Below are 13,931 nucleotides of genomic sequence, written 5' to 3'. Positions count from 1 at the left end.
ATGCGCATGTTCTTATTCCCCAGTCTTATTTAAAAGCTTATTGGAACTGTTTGCAGGTAAAGGTCCCTGTGTCTCTCCATTTTCACTAACCCAGGGTTTTATTTGAACCAGTATTCAGTCTCTGTAGCACTTTCTGCTGGAGATTAGTTCAAGAACAAAGACCTCTGAATATGAGCATGATGTCTTTGTTAACTGGGGGAGCATAATCTGTATGTGGGGAAATGTGGTGGTTAAAGGCATGGCAACATGGCACAAGGAAACCACGACAACATTTCTGTTCAGTGCTACAATTGACATCATCTATCCACATTAATCAAGAGGCAAAAACAGAATCCCACTCTCTCTTCTTCTTCTTTTTTTGCTGAGAAGCACTGCTGTGCTTTTTTTTTTTTTTAAACAGAAAAATGATTTCTTCTACCCAACTCAATATCCAGAGCTTGCTAGTTCTCCCTTGGTACTTGTTTCCAGTGCCACAGTATGGCCCAATAAAAACACAGGTATCTGGACATAGCACGAGAGGAAAGCAACACAATGCTTAGAGAAATTTCAAAGTTTGTACAAATGTGGGGGGGAAACTTGACAAAAAACATATTTAAGTACACAGGGAGACCTCTACTTCTTCATATTTATGTAACTGCATCTCAGGATCCCTCTGTGCTCCAAGTCCCTTCTCAAAACTTGCATTTTCCAGGAAGCCTTTGGAGTATCTCCCCTAGTCACATTACCCTATGGTATGAGTAGTTGAATTTTTTTGCATATTCTTCCCCTGTTTTCCCAATGCCTCTATTCCCAACTCTCCATTGCTTCCATGTAAGATTACAGTTACAAATGGTGCTGCATATAAGTAATAGGTACTTGGTGGTGTTGATGAGTCTCGATGATACATTCAGTCCCTCCCCCCTAAAATTCTATATGGCATTTAGTCAGGACAAAGTCTGAAAATATTTTTTCTTTGTATATAATTCAAAGGAGTGTGACATTAATCATGGTGGGTCTTGATAACGCTGGAAAAACAGCAACAGTGAAAGGAATCCAAGGAGGTAAGTAATATCTGAACTATTTTTGTATTTATAAAAGTATTAAAATGAGCTTTTTAAAATATTGTTTGCACAGGAGGAATTTTTTTATTTATTGCCCTTGGCTAAAACAAGGCCAAGACTGCAGTCCTAACCTCCGTTATCTGGGAGTAAACCCCACTGAATTCAGTAGATTTACTTCTGTGTAGACATGGTTAGGATTGTTCTGCAAGATGCCATATAATGCTAGTAAATACGAAACCCCCAACTGAATAAAAAAAGACTTTCTGTTAATGGCTATACTGTTTAATTACACTCAGGATATTTAACACTTTCAGGCATACGTTACAGATACTGCACTTCGTTACTTCATTAAGGAGGGACCAAATACAAATGAGTGACCAAAACCACAGATACAGTGGTACCTCTAGTTGTGAACACCTCTGGATACGTATAATAATAATAAATAATAATAATAATAATTTATTATTTGTACCCCGCCCATCTGGCTGGGTTTCCCCAGCCACTCTGGGCGGCTTCCAACAGAGATGAGAAATACACTAAAATGTCACATATTAAAAACTTCCCTGAACAGGGCTGCCTTCAGATGTCTTCTGAATGTCAGGTAGTTGTTTATCGCTTTGACATCTTATGGGAGGGCATTCCACAGGGCGGGCGCCACTACCGAGAAGGCCCACTGCCTGGTTCCCTGTAACTTGGCTTCTCGCAGTGAGGGAACCGCCAGAAGGCCCTCGGAGCTGGACCTCAGTGTCCGGGCAGAACGATGGGGGAGGAGACGCTCCTTCAGATATACTGGACCGAGGCCATTTAGGGCTTTAAAGGTCACCACCAACACTTTGAATTGTGCTCGGAAACGTACTGGGAGCCAATGTAGGTCTTTCAAGACCGGTGTTATATGGTCTCGGCGGCCGCTCCCAGTCACCAGTCTAGCTGCCGCATTCTGGATTAGTTGTAGTTTCCGGGTCACCTTCAAAGGTAGCCCCACGTAGAGCACATTGCAGTAGTCCAAGCGGGAGATAACCAGAGCATGTACCACTCTGGCGAGACAGTCTGCAGGCAGATAGGGTCTTAGCCTACGTACCAGATGGAGCTGGTAAACAGCTGCCCTGGATACAGATTTGACCTGTGCCTCCATGGACAGCTGTGAGTCCAAAATGACTCCCAGGCTGCGCACCTGGTCCTTCAGGGGCACAGTTACCCCATTCAGGACCAGGGAATCCTCCACACCTGCCCGCCTCCTGTCCCCCAAAAACAGTACTTCTGTCTTGTCAGGATTCAACCTCAATCTGTTAGCCGCCATCCATTCTCCAACCGCTTCCAGACACTCACACAGGACCTTCACCGCCTTCACTGGTTCTGATTTAAAAGAGAGGTAGAGCTGGGTATCATCTGCATACTGATGAACACCCTTCGGGTTACTCACGCAGCAAACCCGGAAGTAATGGGAAAGGTTTCCGCTGTGCATGCATGAGCAGAAGCGGGTTACCGCTGCATATGCAGAAGTGGCGCCTCTGGATGCGAAAGTTTCGGGGTTCACACGGATCCCTGGAACTAATTAAATTCGTATCCAGAGGTACCACTGTAGGTCTAGGAAAAGCTATGTAATATAGCAGGATAATTGCTTTCTGTTTGATGCTACAAGTTGCACTTTTTAAGCTGAATGTGGGTTCTTTTCTAGTTGAAAGCAAAACTTCTGTTGTATGGCTGTCCCCCTCCTTTGAATTCTGCTTGGGCTTATATTTGGAGATGCCATAGGCACTTGGGCTGCAAACTCATGCACTTACCAAGGAACAAGCCCCATTGAAAAGAGTTGTGCTTGCTTCTGAGTATGCCTGTATAGAGGGTGCAGTGAATCACTGTCAGAACATCTCACTTTTTTGTGAGCATTGCTTTCATTTGTTTTGTACATCTTTAGCCACATGCACATTTTTAGTGCTTCCAGAGCCTCTGGATATCACTAATGCTTTGGGAGCAATGTAGATGCAAAATGAGGCTGTTATGCTCAGATATATGCACTTCAATATATATACACTACTACTGCATGTTTCCAAAGTAAAGGGTTTACAGACAGTTGTTGGAGATGATTGGTGCCTCTATCATGGTAGAGAAAAATAATGTTTGTTAGGAGTCACCTTGTGTCATAAAATGGAAGGGAAACATATTTCGTAAGCATTTGAGGAACTGCTGACATAAATTATTTTTTAATTATAGCACATATATAAAATATCCACATTAATGAGGCATTTCACATTTTAGTTTAGGATAGAAAATCAATGGTTCCCTTTTGCCTCCCCCCTTTGTATGTGCAGTAACTCTTATTTGCTGAAATGCACAGTAATGAGCAGACATCAGTAAATTTTACCTAAAAATCAATGTTGTAGGTATTACCTTTTTATGATATTGACTTGTGATATAATTTGGAAAGAAGGAAATTGTATGTGCATAACAAAGTGTTATTCTAATGATATTTTTATATCCCTATTTATAATTGGGAAGGTACCAATAATTTGCCAGATCACCTTTATCCCTTCAACCATAAAAATCTCTTTTAGCATCACTTTCTCTCCTCTGCCAGCTCCAATAAAACAGCATGCAAGCTTAGCATCAAATAAAATTTCTGTTTCAGCTGGGGAGAAGTTTCAGAAGTGTCTGTTCTGAGTGCTTGACAGTTTATTGACATACATGAACACATTGTTTTGGATGAATCCAGTCCAGAATAACAGTGGATTTTTCATATGTGAAAATAGTGAGTATCTTTTCTAGGTGAAAAGATCATATGACTTCAGTATGACCCAGATCCAAAGGGGCCATGGGCAAGGGCTTTTCATTTTCAGCATCTCAGTGGAAGCTCCTGACAACTGAAAAGTCGTTGTGAACATCAGGGTATTCCTCATTATGGTTCTCAACTGAAACTGGTGAAAAGAGAAAGTCACTTCACTTCTCCCCTGCCCTGAAAGCTCTTGGCATGGGCATCCTTTGGCACAGTGATGCCTGTAAGGTAAAGGTAAAGGTACCCCTGCCCGTACGGGCCAGTCTTGACAGACTCTGGGGTTGTGCGCCCATCTCACTCAAGAGGCCAGGGGCCAGCGCTGTCCGGAGACACTTCCGGGTCACGTGGCCAGCGTGACACCGCTGCTCTGGCAAGCCAGAGCCGCACACGGAAACGCCGTTTACCTTCCTGCTGGTAAGCGGTCCCTATTTATCTACTTGCACCCGGAGGTGCTTTTGAACTGCTAGGTTGGCAGGCGCTGGGACCGAGCAGCGGGAGCGCACCCCGCCGCAGGGATTCGAACCGCTGACCTTTCGATCGGCAAGTCCTAGGCGCTGAGGCTTTAACCCACAGCGCCACCTGCGTCCCAGTGATGCCTGTAGCTCCAAACAAATTCTCATTCTAGCTTTTCTTGGGTTATGAAGCCGTGGCAGAAAGCATTCCAGCAACAAATTATCTTCATTAAAAACAAATCTGTATTGAAATGTGGGAATATGAAATCAAGTGAAACAAGATCATTTTAATATGAGGAGTTTGTCACCTCCACCTGTCTTTATTGGGTTGCTTCTTCAAGGTTTCTACTCAGGGTATGGTATCTAGCTCTCTCAGTTCTTCATAAACGTGGCATTGTTTTGCATATGAAGTAGACATTATTAACATGAATTTCTAGTCCCACCGTGAAATATTGCCTTAAACATGTCCAGGATTTGTATAGTTCTGTTCTACAGGCTGAAATTGGTAGCCTACCATCAGTTAGACCATAATTTGCAGCAAGACAGGTGATAAGAAATTTAATTTGCATTCATTGTGATCACAGCAGCTTATGCATTATTGTCTGTCCACATGACATCTTGTGATCCATGTTTGTAATATTTGTAGCCATTATATACATAGAAAAACTAGAAACGGGTCTGTAAAATTCATGTTATTCTGATCCTGTAAGTACATCAATCTCTCTTACCAGATTGATGCATTGCCCCCCCCCCCACCTCATCAAAAATAGGCTGGAGAGAAATAACATTTTGGAAATAGGTTTCCCTTTCTCCAAACTTGATCTTGAGTTGGAAAACATTACCCTCTTCTTACCTTTCCTTTATTTGATACTTTGAGGATTATGGTCCCCGATATTCATTTTAAGTGTCTCTCTGTGTGTGCTCACACATGCTTGTGTGTCTGTTAATGTAAAAAAAAATTAACACTTTACAATTTGAAAAACCAGTATTCTGTCTTAAAGTGCCCACAGCCCCCCAAAAAAGATAAACTGTATCGCAAGTGTCTCATAACTTGTTCTTTAATTTCATCAGAGTCCCCAGAGGATGTGGCCCCAACTGTTGGCTTTTCTAAAATTGATCTTAAGCAAGGCCGGTTTGAAGTCACAATCTTTGACTTGGGAGGTGGCAAGAGAATCCGGGCTATCTGGAAGAATTACTATGCTGAATCATATGGGGTAATATTTGTTGTGGATTCCAGTGATGTTGAGAGAATGGAAGAGACAAAAGAAACTATGTCAGAAGTTCTAAAGCATCCCAAGATAGCAGGGAAACCTGTACTAGTGTAAGTAACAAAAATCAAGAATTATTTTAAGTACTGATCTATAACTTGAATATATTTCCTAAAACATTGAGTTTGTGATACTACTTTTTCCTTAAGTTGCCTTTAAAGCGGAATATTTTCTTTCCAACCAAACAAGCAGAGAAATTAAATTGTATTGTGTTGCTGTTGATGTCATTAGAAATGATGGCTTCAATATGGCAGAACTATTGTCTGTGCAAACACTCTTGAAATGAGTTATATAATTTCTGCAAACATTCCATTATGGCCTGTAGTGATAACTCTATAATTGTTTTGACGAATAACGATGTCAACACAAGTAATATGACCCTTGTGTTGTCTAACATAAGCATGTTATTAGCTAACCATTGGTATTAATGAGGTCTCCGTGTTTAACACCAGGGGGTGCAAGTGATGCATTATCAGAAGAACCTGGTGTCTAGAAACTGAAGTTGTCTCATGCATAATTCTGTATCTTGGGATGTCTGCAGGTCTTTCTCCAACATGTAATTCCAACATCAGTGTAATGATGTAGCAGAAAGTGGATGCACTGCAATTTAGACACCTGCAGAGTAAAATACCCTTCTGCCTTTCTGAACAATATGGTCATGATCCAGCCACAGTGAGGCAGGTTTAAGTCTATTTTAATGTAATGCTAACTTACATGTTCTTAATTCTTCCATTGAAAGCAGTGGGGCTTGATAGTCAGTTTAAATTAGAACTATGAATTTAGAATTAGAATGAAATGAGAAAAGTGACACTCAATAGCAACTGGTAACATTTTGATCTGATAGGGCTGCAACTTTTAATATATTGTGTTTTCAGCACAACAATAAACCCACTTACTAGAGGGTTTATTAATTGACAGTAACGTTGTGCTTAAAATATAATTGAACAAATGCCAGACATTTAGAGATGAATTTCATATTGTTTAATTATAAAAAATCAAAGTTTCATGTAATTATTAAAACCGTTAACTTGTTTAATTTTTTGTATTAATTACCCATGAGTAGTATTATTTTTTTGGTAAAAAAATAAATATGAAAATTGTATTTGTGTGAAATTTGTGCTATTACAATGACTTTCTGTACTGCATCACCTGTGACCAATCTCACACCCTCCCTCATTTTGCACTCATTGTTCGGACACCAGTTGCACCACCCTAGTTACTCTTCCGATTGGCAACTTAATTCTGATGACTGTACAAAATAACTGGCAGAGGAAACTGAGCAAACCATCCTGCCAATTGCAGAGAACACTCTGAATAATCTTTTATCTCTGATGTTGGATTTTTGGAACTCAAATGTGATTCAACTGACGAGGATTTCAGGAAATTCAGTTTGGAAAAATTTTGGTTGAAATATCTCCCTGTATATTCCAAAACAGGAGAAAGGCTCTCCACATCATTATACAATTTATGCCTTAGTGAATCTGATTTTGCTGTGCAACAGACTGGATATTTAAAGTGTTCTAAGATCTGGCTATTTGAAATTTTAAATTTCATGTGCATTTTTTGAATTTTTGGGGGGAATATATATATATACATTTAAAAAGTATTCAGGATTTGTTTTTTTAATTAAGCCCCAAAATACTGTTTATGATTAAAAGTCAGCAATGTTTCAATACTTTCTAAAAATTAAAATAGGGGCACCAGATGTGGATATATAATCTGAGAGAGGGCATGGGTTAAAGGTTCAGAAATGCTGCTTTAGAACTCTTTCCACATTTCTTTCTAGGAGCTTCTTGTTTATAGATAAATCCCTACAGGTGAAGATCTTGCCATCAGTTACTTCAATCATTTCATAATAAAAATTGTTCAGAGTTTTGTTTTGGAATGAGTTAGCTATAGCTGCCAGCTGCTATTTTTATTTCTTAACTTAATTATTGAGCTACATATTTGGGGGAGGGAATTGATCATACTCCTAGTCCTACCATCTTCACTTTAGACAACTGAAATACTGACAACATTTTGCTCTAAAACAATTAGGGTGAAATGAATGAAGTTTTGCTTCTAGGCAATTTCTTGTTATGATCCCTTTAAGCTAGTATAAGGTTGTAACTTTAGGATGGATGGTTTTGCAGAAGAATATCTAACCTTTTTTTATTATTATTTCTGGGCCACTATCTAGAATTAGATTTGTTTGTCTCTGTTGAAGTTTCAGTCAATACTTGCTGAAAGTCCATCCGTCTTCACTGGCCACAAAGAGTGAATGTGTGTGTGTGTGTGAGAGAGAGATGTATGCCTATGTACTTGTATTTCCCTGTGACACATAATAATATACTTACCCGTTATCTCAAAAAACTTTCTGCACCTATTTGGTATAAAGGATTTGGAGGTGACGTGATCTGTCTTACTAGTGACCTATGTTAAATTGTAGAAACTGAGAACTAGATTGGCTCACCCACTATAATCTAAAAACACTGAAATGGTTGTGAGGTATCAGGCCCATGGATGCTTTCCTCTTTCATACCCGGGGCATAAGCATGAGTAGTTATGTACAAAAGTAGATCTTAGTTGTCCATAATATTTTCACTCGAAGTCTTGATGGATGAACATGTTGATAGCTTTCTTCAATATAAACATTCTCTAAATTTCCAAGTTTGTACAAATACTGTATTTTTTCCCAGCTTACCTAGTGCAGCCATCTTTAACATTTTCATACCAAAAGCTCCCTCCTTTAAACCAATAGGTGCAAATTGGCACACAGTTTTAATTATATGTGCACACGCCTGCCCATCTCCCTCCCTCCATCCATCTCTTGCCAAAGGAATTCTGGCAGATACTTAATGGGCTGAATTTTTCTCTTTCATGCCCATGTTCTACCCTCCTTTGCATCTGGTGACCTATTAGGCTCTGCTTTCTTGTAGTCTAATGGCAGATTACTATACCCCAATCTTAGGTAAAATCAGTGCTATTTTTCACTTTTCTATGCCCCTTATTTATCTGATAAGAAAAACAAATGTTAAAGAAGCCCTGAAAGTGGTTTTACGATATTAGTGCATCTCATATGAAGTCAGAAAGAGACTGGTTGTGGGTCCTGATTTAACTAGTTGGACCAATTATTCTAGTGTGTGTGTTTTAATATATTTTGAACAGACCATATCTGTAGCATTACTTTGCATGCTGTTTAAAAAGGTAAAGGTACCCCTGCCCGTACGGGCCAGTCTTGACAGACTCTGGGGTTGTGCGCCCATCTCACTCAAGAGGCCAGGGGCCAGCGCTGTCCGGAGACACTTCCGGGTCACGTGGCCAGCGTGACATCGCTGCTCTGACGAGCCAGAGCTGCACACGGAAACGCCGTTTACCTTCCCGCTGGTAAGCGGTCCCTATTTATCTACTTGTACCCAGAGGTGCTTTTGAACTGCTAGGTTGGCAGGCGCTGGGACCGAGCAGCGGGAGCGCACCCCGCCGCAGGGATTCGAACCGCCGACCTTTCGATCGCTAAGTCCTAGGCGCTGAGGCTTTAACCCACAGCGCCACCTGCGTCCCTTGCATGCTGTTTAGTGGCACCTAATTGTAAGCCACTGTTGGTTGGAAAGGCATGCTATACATGCCTCCTATTGATAGCATAACAGATTCCCCTTAACTGCACCTCCGGCTTGGCTGGGGAAATTAGGATCGTGTTGTTGCACTAAAGCATGCATGGTTGTTGCATTAAAGCATGCACAGTATCTGAATGGACCTGCTGCCTATATGAATCAAAGATATTCTCAGACTAAGTGCTCTTCAGCCAAAAGCCCCTTTATAAAGTGATCAATATTTGTGAGCACAATCCTAGTAAAACAAGAAAAATACCATTCTGGTATAGAACATAGGAATTTAATATAGAAGGCTTAGTTACAAATACCTATCTGGCTATAAAGCTCTATAGATTACGTCTGGCATTTATATACCAGCCTAAACTATTTCAGAGGGATGTGAGGATTTCAGTGCTGAAAGTTGTAGATAAAAGTGAATACATTCTGAATGTGTGTTCTTGTACTGAATCAGTCAAATATGTTTAGAAATGCAATACCTTTTTAAGGGGATTAGAAGACTTAAAAATGTTTATTGCTTAAAATCCTATACACAGAAATGAGAGTAAGTCTCATTGAATTCAGTGGGACTTGCTTCTGAGTAATTTCACCAAGATTGTACTAGGAGTTCTCTTCTAAACCAAATGGAGCTTTCCATCAGCCAGACTGTATTTTGGAGTCAGCGTTCAAAATTAGCTGAGCGCCAGTCACGTTTTTTGACTGGCAAATGGCCTTTTGTGACTGGATGATGTCTGGGTGCCACCCTTGGCAACTAACATCTCCCTCTGCCTGGCTGCAGTCAGCTGGTCTGCAGGCACAGCAGCAGCAAAAAAGGGTGCATTTGTGGGGTGAATCAGCTTCTCCAGGGAGGGAGTTCCAGTGTCTGGGAGCAGTCACCAAGAAGGCCCTTTCGTCCTTTCAGGCATGCCTGTGAAGGTGGTAGGACAGAGAGAAGGGCTTCATTGAAAATCTCAAAACCAGGTCATATTTGTGTGAGGGAATACAATCTTTCAGAAAGCTTGGACGTTAAGGGTTTTATAGGTAATAACCAGCACTTCTGGTAAGCTAGGGCCAGTGACACAGAAGCAGGCGGGAGACTTGATGTGCTATTCTGAGATGTGAGACTCTTTATGAATACATTTTGTGGCCTGCAAAAAAATCCACTGTTTACTTCTAGATAGAAACATTTTTGTCCCTCTTGTCCATAAAAATAAACTTAGCTCAATACTTTTCCGTAATCATAAACAATGTTCTCCTTCAAACGATGTTTGAAGCTTTGTTTTAGATGGCATCCTTGTCACAGTCAGGAAGAGATAAGTGAGTAGCACATCCTTTCAGAAGGGAGCTTGTTTATCAAATCACGCAAAATAATTATTCTGATAGGATGTGTGTGGTGCTGTAACATAGCTCTTATTCTTAAAATTATTTAATTACTCCTGAGTCTGAGGTTTCAAGTGTCTTTTTTGTAGCAATAATGACTAATAATAAAAGCAGAGATTTTTAGGAAGTAAATTCAGCAGTACATCCTGTACTTTTTAAGCAAATGTTCTGAATTGCAGCAACATGCAACTTGCAATATTGTAATATGCCAAGGCAAAAATCGTTGTCTGTTCTTTCTGAAAATGTTTAATTGTTTCCCTAGGTTGATGTATGTTCAGTTGCAGGGGAGGGGAGGGAAAGGTATTGCTAAAGCCAGATACTTCATGTATAGGGCCGGTTAAACAGAACTTTGCCACATAGATTAGGAGATTAGGAGTGGTGGTGAAGTAATAAGTAAGCATGGTTTCTGTACCACTTACATAGTGGTTATTTAAATACTACTGAACCTTCCAAAAAGAGACTCCTATACCATTGCCGTAATCTATTTCAGGCACTTTTTCTTAGACTCTTTATGCCAGTGAGCATAAATATCAGTTGCAGCCAGTTATAGTGGATCAAGAATGGTCTCTTACTTGTCTTTGCCTTTGTATATGCCTGTTCCTACAGTGTTGTGGACTATTCCATGCCGTGACTATTTTATTTGTCTCCAGTGTCAGTAGGAGGAGTAGGAGTACAGAGTCAGTTGGAGGCAGATCTAAGAGAAGGAGTATGACTAGGAAAGAATGACTGTCAATAATGTAACAGATGTGTTTTCTGATATCTTTTTGTTTCAGTTCATGTTGGATTACAGTGGTACCTCTGGATGCGAACGGGATCCATTCCGGAGCCCCGTTCGCATCCTGAAGCAAATGCAACCCACATGTGTGGTTTGCAACTCACCGCTTCCACGCATGCGCGTGACATCATTTTGAGCACATGCGCGAGCTGCGAAACCTGGAAGTAATGCACTCTGTTACTTCTGGGTCGCCATAGAGCGCAACCCGAAAAGGCTTAACCTGAAGCGACTTCAACCCAAGGTATGACTGTATCTTGGTGACCTATAAGCATGTTTAGCTGATAACCATTCCTAGGAACTACATGGCAGTGTTTGTGTCTATGGCTTTCCATGCGCCCATGGCTTTCCATGAATGGGGAAGTGTGCTGATGCACCAGGAGGAAACAGTGGCTGCTTCTTTCCTCTCCCATGGTTTCACTCACTGTTGTGTCCAAATTTGAGCTTGTGGTTTGCCTGACTCCAAATGCCTGACTAAGTTAGCAGTAACTTAGATTTATTATTGGCCTCTTGCTCGAAGTGTGTTTGGGAGAGCCCAGGATCCTAGGTATAAAGGTAAAGGTAAAGGTACCCCTGCCCGTACGGGCCAGTCTTGCCAGACTCTGGGGTTGTGCGCCCATCTCACTCAAGAGGCCAGGGGCCAGCGCTGTCCGAAGACACTTCCAGGTCACGTGGCCAGTGTGACATTGCTGCTCTGGCGAGCCAGAGCCGCACACGGAAACGCCGTTTACCTTCCCGCTAGAAAGCGGTCCCTATTTATCTACTTGCACCTGAGGGTGCTTTCGAACTGCTAGGTTGGCAGGCGCTGGGACCGAGCAACGGGAGCGCACCCCGCCGCGGGGATTTGAACCGCCGACCTTTCGATCGGCAAGCCCTAGGCGCTGAGGCTTTTACCCACAGCGCCACCCGCGTCCCCCGTCCTAGGTATGCAGAACACTAAACCAAGCCATGGCTTAGCTCTCAGTAGCAGAGGAGTTTGGAAGGAACTTAAGTGGCTGCAGTTTCATCACTGTGCAGCAGCACACTTGCTCATTCATAGTAAGCCACAGTTTGGCTTAGTGTTATATGTGAATGAGACCAGTGTAGAAGAAAATATAGCCATTACACTAAGGAGCTATAATGGCTGGTTGGTTGAGGGGGTGGAGAAACCGGGTGTTGTAAAAATAATTGAGGGAAACTCTGTCCTAGAGTCTTATAAGGATAACCAGTTCATCCCATAAACCATACTTTTTTTTTTCATCCCATAAACCATCATTTTTTTTACCACCTTAAACTGAAAAGCCCTTGCTTTTAAGTACAAAATTTTGTAAATGGCAAGTGTAAAATCCTTGGTGTTGTATTGCTATGTTTTTGCCACAGCTATTCCTTCAGGTTACTTTAAATTACAAGGTTGCATGAATGTAAATACGCTGCTGTTGGGAGAAAATGTTATATGAGATTTTAACTGGACATGCTTGGTCTGAAAAACCTGACTAGCTTGGTAGTGACTATTGTGTGCTAGTCTTGCAAAATGGGAAGGACTGATTTTTTAAAAAAATGCTGCCAGGGTGGGGGAGAATTTTAAGTGTTAGGGTTGAACAACAGCATCAGCTTTTCATGCTTTCCTTTATGAATTGATATAAGAGTCCTAAATTTTACGTGTCTGGTTCAAATTATTGTAGAGTCAATTCCCATTTTGTTCTCTCCAAAATGGGGAACAGTGGCTTAATCTCTGTGAACAGACCAGGATATTAAGATGGATCTGATCTTGTCTTACTGTCCTGGCTTGTTAACAGATGAGTAAGTCAGCCATGGAAATAAGCCAACAAAAGGAAGCTGCTAGCCTGCTACAAATTTAGCACTCTTCATTTCCATGTTGTCCATAGAAGAATAATCCCATACAGTACTTGGCAGTTCACATGGGAACTTAGACTTCTAACCTCTTGGCAGACTTGTTTTTTGTTTTTTAAAAAGCCTTCTATTAAGCAGACTAGATTCCACTAGCCTATTGCATTTTCCTACTAGTCACAAAGGGTACATTCTTCTTTTTCTGATAGCACACAGTTCCCTGGTTGGGACATAGGAAAGAACTCTGGGCTTTTCCATGCACAAAGTGATTTAATATAATGCTACCCTCTAGTTGGGGACGCAGGTGGCGCTGTGGGTTAAAGCCTCAGCGCCTAGGACTTGCCGATCGAAAGGTCAGCGGTTCGAATCCCTGCGGCGGGGTGTGCTCCTGCTGCTCGGTCCCAGCGCCTGCCAACCTAGCAGTTCGAAAGCACCTCCGGGTGCAAGTAGATAAATAGGGGACCGCTTACCAGCAGGAAGGTAAACGGCGTTTCCGTGTGCGGCTCTGGCTCGCCAGAGCAGCGATGTCACGCTGGCCACGTGACCCGGAAGTGTCTCCGGACAGCGCTGGCCCCTGGCCTCTTAAGTGAGATGGGCGCACAACCCCAGAGTCTGTCAAGACTGGCCCGTACGGGCAGGGGTACCTTTACCTTTACCTTTTTACCCTCTAGTTATGTACCAGCAAGGAATGATTGCCCAAAGCTAAATGGAAGAGGGAGTGTTCTTTGCTTAGCCCTGACACTTATTCCCAGATTCACAAGCCATGGTTTTTGAAAGGTTGTCTGAACCTGGTCTGCAGATGGGGCCAGATCTCATTTGCTCCTTCCATGTTAATTGTGGGGGACACCTAGCCAGCACA

At 41.8% G+C, this 13,931-nt stretch overlaps 1 protein-coding gene across 8 annotated transcripts in view; it reads left to right on the top strand.

Moving 5' to 3' along the window:
- Positions 1-13,931, top strand: part of ARL13B (ARF like GTPase 13B) — a 40,955-nt gene that overhangs the window by 1,211 nt on the left and 25,813 nt on the right. For all 8 annotated transcript variants that reach the window (XM_083736991.1, XM_083736990.1, XM_083736988.1 and 5 more), the window contains exons 3-4: positions 970-1,040; positions 5,331-5,580. In XM_083736991.1, the coding sequence (XP_083593117.1) occupies positions 970-1,040; positions 5,331-5,580 (321 nt within the window). The remainder of the gene's footprint in view (positions 1-969; positions 1,041-5,330; positions 5,581-13,931) is intronic.

Source organism: Podarcis gaigeae, assembly GCF_964106915.1.
Source record: "Podarcis gaigeae genome assembly, chromosome: 4".
NCBI classification, from domain to species: domain Eukaryota; kingdom Metazoa; phylum Chordata; class Lepidosauria; order Squamata; family Lacertidae; genus Podarcis; species Podarcis gaigeae.
The sequence above is the reverse complement of the archived record's forward strand: the minus strand, read 5'-3'. Positions and strand labels throughout refer to the sequence as shown.